We start from the raw sequence: 8,570 nt of genomic DNA, 5'->3' as shown, positions 1-8,570 counted from the left end.
CAAAAAACCAAAAATTGACCATTCTAAAAAAAATCGTCGAATTTGCTCAAATGGTTGTAGGTATCTTGTCTAAAACCAACTCTCCAAATCCTACCCTCATAGAAAATCACTACTAGCCTCATTACTAAAAAAAAACACTAGTAACTTTTTCGGCAAGTAGCGTCACTACTACTGACAGACGTTACTAATGACTAGTAACGTTTGTCAATAGCAGTGACACGCGCAAATTTCCGCATTTTGCACTGAAAATCATGACAAAAACATGTTAATGGCAGCTATTTACTCGTAGACCCTCCTAAAACAACGAATTCTCCCCAAAAAAATTTTGAAAATAAAAAAAACTTTCATGCCTGGGGTGGGGTTCGAACCTGCAATCCTTCACTCTCTAGTCACCTGCCTAACCAACTAGGGCACTGAGGGAGTTGGATGATGAGGTGTTTGAAACATTTATATGCACTTTTTAGCACTCTAGACTTTGAAAAATTTCAAGTTTGATGATTTTTTACAACATTATAACTGAGTTTTTGGTGTGTTAAATTTCCAGATAAAAATTAAATGGGGATATCATACACTCGTATTCGATATTTCTTTGCGAAAATGGACCCTTCCTTGTCCCCTAACCCTTGTTCCCCCCTCCCAGGGGGCTGGTACCTCGATTTTTTTTTTCATTTTTCGACTGGAATTTAGGCTTTACTTGCAAAAATCATGGACTTTTTTCCGTTCCTCTCCCCTCCCCCCCTTTCCGAATTATAAAAATATAAATGGGGCCCGAGCAACTGAGCATTAAGCCATGACAACAGCTCTTGACAATTGACAATTCTTCATTTTTTTCAGGATATAATTTCTATTTGCTAAAAATTGAAATGTTAAATGATTGTTTCCAGATATTTGGTGTAAAAAAGGGAGTTTTAGATTGAGGATTTCTGGTAGTTTGACTGAAATGTAGCAGAGGACCCTTTTTAAAAAAAAAAATCAAGTAAAAAAAAACACTCACGCATTTAGCGTGAGAAGACCGACTTTTCTTTGATTAAAATTTTTTTAGGAACGAATTGATTCACTTTTTTTGAAACATTTTTACAGCAATTGATCTGTTTACAATCGAATCAAATCATTTACGAACAATTGGCAATTTAGTAAATAAATTGATTGATTTCTTGGTGAATCATTCGATTGATTTGTAGGTGAATCATTCGCGAACGAGTCAATCAATAGTTACTAAATTATTCGTGAACAAATTGATTCGTATAAGTGACTCGTTCGCGAACGAATCGATTTGTACAAGTGACTCGTTCGCGAACGAATCGATTCGTGTAAGTGACTCGTTCGCGAACGAATCGATTCGTGTAAGTGACTCGTTCGCGAACGAATCGATTTGTGTAAGTGACTCGTTCGCGAACGAATCAATTTGTGTAAGTGACTCGTTCGCGAACGAATCGATTCATTTACTCAATTTTTGATGAATCATTCGCGAACGAATTGATTCGTATTAATGAATCATTCGCGAGCGAATCGATTCGTATAAGCGACTCATTCGCGAACAGATTGAACTTTTCATTTAAGTAGGTAATTATTTTTCGTGAATCATTCGCAAACGACTCGATTCATTATTAAGTAATTTTTGGTTAATTTTTCGCAAATTTTTTCGAGTAATTATCGAGTCCAAAATTGATCTGCATAATAAGAAAATCGATAAATTCCAATATTTTCTGTCAAAAATCATCTTGCAAATAATTAAAAATCATTTGAAATAAGAAAATCGATAAATTTCAACATTTTCTGTCAAAAATACAGTTAATTAATTTTTGGTTAATTATTCGTGAATAATTCGAGTAATTATTGAGTATAAAATTGATCCGCGTACATTCGAAATAAGAAAATCGATAAATTCCAACATTTTCTGTCAAAAATCGTTTAAAAATTTTTTCAAAAATTTGTGCTAGGGGTAGGATTTGAACCTTGTACCTCTCGTTTAGAAAGACGTTTCCTTCGCCACAGGGCTACCGATGTACTTTTCCAAAATGTATTTTTAAAAGGTATACACGTTGACTATTTGAAATTAGAAAATCGATAAATTTTAATTTTCATTTTCGTGAAATTGATCGATAAACGTATCGTTTAAACGTCCATCGTATCATTAAAAATATCCTCGAATTTTTGTCGAACTCGAATTTCAAAAATTCATCCGCGAATATTCGAATTTCGAAATAATTACAAAAATCAGAAAATCGATAAATTTTCATTTTCGTGAAATTGATCGATAAATGTATCGTTTAAACGTCCATCATATCACCAAAAATATCCTCGAATTTTTGTCGAACTCAAATTTCAAAAATTCATCCGCGAATATTCAAATTTTGAAATAATTACGAAAATCGATAAATTTCATGTGGTAAAATGGCATATGAAAAAAATCATTAAATTCAAAAATTAATTTCTCAAGAACGGCTTAACCGATTTTGATGAAATTTAAAATTTCACCCCTTTGATCCTTGCCTAACATTTTGTCATCATCATCATGTTTCAAAAGTTCCCAGCTTCAGAGTTCATCGAGCGACAAAATTTGCAGGGTGACTTTGCACAAAATTCATTAAAAATGAAATTTCTCAGGAACGGCTGAACCGATTTTGATCAAATTTAATATCATACAACTAGGTTACGAGCCCGATTTTTTGACATAACCATCATGTTCCAAAAGTTCAAAGTTTTCGAGGTTATTGAACTTTAAACTTTTTTTTCAAAATTTTTCAAAATTCAATATCTAGAAAACGGCTGAACCAATTTTGATGAAACTTTGCAAATAACTAGACCTTCACCGTCCCTACAAACCAAAATTATCACCACGATCCAAAAGTTTACAGCTTTTGAGTTATATCGAAAAAACCAAAAAAAACTTATATATAGGTATTAGTATCCAGACATGTCAACTAATGAATGGGTTAATTTTACTATACAAGTGGACTGACCAACTTCTCAACTATAGTTGACAAGTCATGGGTTAATTTTACTATACAAGTCAACTATGAGTTTTCAGAAACTTCCACCAGAGGGCGCATGGCTTAGAAATCAAGGCGCGAGGACGAACGCAGGGTCTACAGTCAATTTGTAGTGAGTAGAATGTGATGTGCTGGTGGAGATGTATGCAAATACATCGATCCTGAGTGTACACGACAACAAATTTGACTTGAAATTTTTCAGTATTTTATTGGCCTATGGAAAATTTAAAAACATCAAAAATTTTTATGCTGTTTAAGCTTTCTTTTGGTGTCTTAACTTTCTCAAAATTCAAATTACTTTGACTCCATTTTCAAAAATTTTCTTCAAAATTTAGTCTAAAAATCTGATTACTTTTTTCAAAACATAGATTTTTATAATATTAGACTGAATCTGCAAATAAAATTTTAATAAGTGATTTAGAACAGAAATTAAACCAATTTTAAAATTTTGTTCACTTTTCTGCATATATGCCAAGCATAGTTGACATGTCTGGTCGCTAGCAAATATATATATTTGCTCGCGACCAGACATGTCAACTATGCATGGCATATATGCTGAAAAGTGAACAAAATTTTAAAATTGGCATAATTTCTGTTCTAAATCACTTACCAAAATTTTATTTGCAGATTCAATCTAATATTTAAAAAATCTATGTGTTGAAAAAAGTATTCAGATTTTTAGGCTAAATTTTGAAGAAAAATTTTTAAAATGGAGTTGAAATAATTTGAATTTAAAAAAAGTTAAGACACCACAAGAAAGCTTGGACACCATAACAATTTTTGATGTTTTTAATTTTTCCATGGGTCAATAAAATACTGAAAAATTTCAAGTCAAATTTGTTGTCGTGTACACTCAGGATCGATGTATTTGCATACATATCCACCAGCGCATCACATTCTACTTACTACAAATTGACTGTAGACCCTGCGTTCATCCTCGCGCCTTGATTTCTAAGCCATGCGCCCTCTGGTGGAAGTTTCTGAAAACTCATAGTTGACTTGTATAGTAAAATTAACCCATTGATTAGTTGACAAGTCTGGATACTAATACCTATATATATAAACCTTATATAAGGAAACCTGAATTTTTGGGAATAGTCGTATCGTGATCCCAGACCCTCAAAACGTAAAGAAAAGTCACTCCCCGACCCAACTTCCACCATCGCAACAAATACAGTACTCCACTTTTCTTAAGAAAAGTCGGCAAAATCGCATTATTTGTGATGTGAGAAGTCAATTTTGCTACTATCTAATTTTGGTCGGAGAAAGAAAAAGGAAAATGATCTGGCCCAAGCGGAAACTTTTCAATAATTCATAATTTCAAAAAAAAACATGGTTTTTGGGAATTCTTTAATTTTAATTTTTCACTAATTGTAGGTACCTGCCATAGCTGTTAGTAGCGTCAGTTTAATCGTTACTAGTGTCGGCTTGGTCATTAGTATGTAGTATTAAATCATTCACTAGTAATGTTGAGACAGGCGCTAGTAGTGCCAAGCTGATCGCTAGTAGCGCTGAGTCAGTCGCTAGTAGCGTCAAGCTGGTCGCTAGTAGTGTCAAGCTGGTCGCTAGTAGTGTGGAGCTGGTCGCTAGTAGTGTCGAGGAGGTTGCTAGTAGTGTGGAGCTGGTCGCTAGTAGTGTCGAGTTGGTCGCTACTAGCGTCAGTACAAGCGCTAGTAACGTTTTTGGTATCACTAGTAACTTTTTCAGAAACGCTAGTAATTTTTTGAAGTCGCTAGTAGTGATTTTCTATGAGGGTAATTTCACAATTTTGAGCCGATCTGGAGGCTCCAGCGAGGTTTTCGATTTCTTCAAAACTCTAAAAATAATTTCTCTACGAGACATGGAATCGCACATACTGGAGGCTTCAGAACATTCAGAAGATTCGGTTCCAGGGAGTTTGTCTCAGTTTCAGGACCAATTTCGGCAATTTCCACCATTTTTACAAAATAAGAACCTCCCCCCCCCCTGAAAAAAACATAAACCACCAAAGCCAAAATGGTCAATTCTGAATTTTCAAAAATTCGTCAAAAATCAAGGAATCGATTCAGGAAGCTGAAATTTCGGTCACGAAGGTTTGAAACCATGGTCTCTCCAAAAATTACAGTCTTGTTCAAATAGAACACTTCAAGGAGGTCTTCTTGTCAAATAAGTACGAGTCCCCCTCCCTCTATCTCTCATCAACGTGAGAGAAAAAAAACAATCATCAAATCGTCACGAACCAAAAACCAAATCATCCAGAACCGAAACATAAACGTTCCCTCTACAAACAGCACAACATTTATCACCATTCTGGAGGACGTTAATCAACCACCCACGTTAAATAACCAACCCTACCCACAACAATAAATGAATCCTCCTTGCACTTTTTCTCCACAAAAAAAAAAGAAGCCCAAATACAGCCTAAAAAACTATTCCTACTCGTATTTTCCCAAAAATGTGGAAAATCAGTCGTGCGAAAATTACTGCGAGACGAAAAATGGGACAAACACCGAGCTCACAGATTTAGCAACTATACAAATAATTCGTTCGAACTGCAGACTGAGAGAGACGAAGAGCGAAAAAAAAATCATTCGAACGTGACGACGAGTGCTTTAAAATCGTATTAGTTGATGTGTTTGTTTGGAATACGAGGAAAAGTGCGCCAGATTAAATGAATTACGCACACTGCTGCGAATAGGTACCTATTTTCTTCATCTTATAATACACATAAGTGAAACAGTTTCTAATAAAAACGTCGACGAACCAGGAAGAAAATAAGAAACTCGTTAACTCGGTTTCTTTTCTTACCTATTTTTAGTTAACCGCATCAATCGGTGAATATGAAAAATAAGTACGCTCTGGGGATAGGATATTTTTTTCTACATACATCTACCTATACTTGAAGAGGTAGAACATAATCCAAGATGTAGAGTCTCACATTTTAGGGCGTGTTTTTCTTCTCAAACTAGCTACTTACCTATTTGTACTGCTTTATAGACCGTATACTAAACTAAAGGATACAAAAAAGTCAAGGGAGCAGGGGATGAGGGGGGCAAAAATGAACGATCATAGAGAGCAGCGGACTATATAAAACTATCTAAATGTATAAAAAGCCATCAAAAAAAAAGCTCTATTATATCTAACGAGAGAAGAGTATCAAAGCGCTAACACTTTTTTAAAAAAATATCAAGCCTGCCTAAAAAAAAAAAGAGGGAAAAAGGTTGCCATTGTCGGGTGGAATTTTTCGAAAATACCTCACACAACACAACGTTGTTACGTACGTATTATTACAATATAACGACACACTGTATATATTATATATTCAAAGGTAGTACTTAACGAACATTAATGAACTTCGTTGAACGCATTTTCCGGCTGGCCGTTAATTGCAGTAGTGATAAATTACCCTGATTGTTGGAACCCTCGACTTTATTAAGAGGAAAATAGCCATCATTGGCTAATCCATAGAATCCAGAAGAGGAAAAAAAAGTCGAACCTGGCAATAGCCATGATCCTAACCATCGTGGCAGCAAAGCTGCGATTTTTCAACAAAGACGTAAGAAAACCAAACCAAACCACCGCAGCAGTCGATATTTTACACGCTACTTCCGATGGCCATACCGCTAGTATTGGCAGCATTTTGAGCGGTCGTTGTTGGGGCTGTGGATGTTGGAAGTTGTGCTGGTGCTGATGCTGGTGTTGGTGCTGCTGCTGTTGCTGAAGACGACTCTTCGATTTTATTATCACTGCTCGTCTTGGACGGACTGGCTCTTTCGCGAGCTCGACTTTCGCGCTGTTTGCGACGATCTGTTCTTTGTTGTTCGCGTCTTCTGGCCACCCAGGGCAGAAGACAGCATCGGATGACTGCCAGAATTGTACCTAGCAGAGTACAAAGCAGACCGCTACCTATTAGCACGTAACGATACTGCGAAGCTTCGGCGCCGGGTTTCAATTGTACTAAACCTACGAATAAGGTTACAGCTCCGGCCAACATTGTAACAACAGCGATATGCAGTAGCGATATCTGCAAAAATTTACAACATACCGAGGTGAAAAACACACCGTGATCAGGTACGATGAAGCGAATCAAGCCCCCGGCAATAGTTCGACAGGTGCCAATAGGAATAATTGCATCCCTCCCTTCGATCGTCTGGCTGGTAAAGGGGACATCCCAAGGAACATTTTAAAACAATTTTTCCAAAGAGAAGTTGGCCTTACTAAACAAAATGGCGGCCATTTTGATTGACAGGTCAGCCGAATTTCCAAATTTTGATTTCCAACATAGGTCGCAAGAAATTTTTTGAACTCGACCAAGCTAGAACGAAAGAGCATGCAAAAATTTATCATCTGCCAAAATTTCAAGCGCCTAAGTGAATTTTTCAAATTTTAGTGAATTTTTTGAAAATCTTTAAAGCCAAAAAAGAGAAAAAATCCAATTTTTACAAAATTGACGTAGAAAACTGAAATTTGAGGTATACTCTATTTTCGACCAGTTAAATCGATTGGAGACGGTTTCAAACCGTTTGGAGCAGTTCTGGAGCCTCCAACAGATTTTTGAAACTGGAAATTTTCGCCAAAATTTTTCATATGAAGTTGGAAATTCAAAATTCACACTACATTCCATCTTAAACACGCTATCAAGTAGACTGCTGGTGAGTTTGAGTTGTTTTGGAGCCTCCAGCAACTTTTTGAAATTTGCTGGAGCCTCCAGTGAATTTTTTAAACTTGAAATTTTCACAGAATTTTATCAAATGGATTTGGAAAAACGAAATTCACATCTAACTTCAGTTTAAACAAGACATTGAGTCGACTGCAGACGAGTCTAAGTCATTTTGGAGCCTCCAGCGACTTTTTGAAAATTCTTGAAGCCTCCAGCAGATTTTTGAAACTTGCAATTTTCACTGAATTTTATTAAATGCAGTTGGAAGGCCGAAATTCATTCTGTAAATAACTTTAAATATGCTATGAAGTCGACGGCGGGTAGATTTAAAGTCGTTCTGGAGCTTCCAGCTACTTTTTGAAAATTACTGGAGCCTCCAGCAAAATTTTGTTACTCTCAAAACTTTTAAGAAATGTCATCAAATTCAGTTGAAAATCCAAAATTCATTTTCAAAATAAATTCCAATGTGCTATGAAGTCGACTGGAGCCTCCAGCAGATTTTTCAATGTTCGAAATTTCCATAAAATTTTATCTAACACAGTTTGAAATTCTCAATTCTCTCCACATTCCAATCTCAACAAGCTATCAAGTCGACTGCAGATTGTTTCAAGTCATTTTGGAGCCTCCTGCAGCTTTTTTCGAATTTTTGGAGCCTCCAGTATATTTTTCAAACTTGAAATTTTTACATAATTTTCATCATGGAGTTGGAAGTACAAAATTCACGCTGAAATCCGGCTTAAACACGCTATTAAGTCGACTGCGGGTAGATTTCAAGTCATTTTGGAGCCTTCAGCGACTTTTTGAAAATTCATGGAGCCTCCAGCAGATTTTCGAAACTCGAAATTTCCACAAAATTTCGTCAAATGCAGTTGAAAAGCCAAAATTTATTCTGCGAAGTTGTTTTGGACCCTCCAGCGACTTTTTGAAATTTGCTGGAG

The 8,570-nt window shown here is 35.9% G+C and overlaps 1 protein-coding gene across 3 annotated transcripts in view; it reads right to left on the bottom strand.

Moving 5' to 3' along the window:
• Positions 1-3,711: 3,711 nt before the first annotated feature.
• Positions 3,712-8,570, bottom strand: part of LOC135845651 (uncharacterized) — a 216,707-nt gene continuing 211,848 nt past the window's right edge. For 2 of the 3 annotated variants that reach the window (XM_065364372.1, XM_065364381.1), the window contains exon 4: positions 3,712-6,996. In XM_065364372.1, coding sequence (XP_065220444.1) covers positions 6,568-6,996 — 429 coding nt within the window. In that variant the 3' untranslated portion in view covers positions 3,712-6,567. The remainder of the gene's footprint in view (positions 6,997-8,570) is intronic. The other variant, XM_065364390.1, reaches the window with a different exon arrangement.

The sequence above is a fragment of the Planococcus citri genome, chromosome 1, assembly GCF_950023065.1.
Source record: "Planococcus citri chromosome 1, ihPlaCitr1.1, whole genome shotgun sequence".
Taxonomy (NCBI): Eukaryota; Metazoa; Arthropoda; class Insecta; order Hemiptera; family Pseudococcidae; genus Planococcus; species Planococcus citri.
Note: the sequence above shows the minus strand (reverse complement) of the source record. Positions and strands in the feature narration are given on the sequence as shown.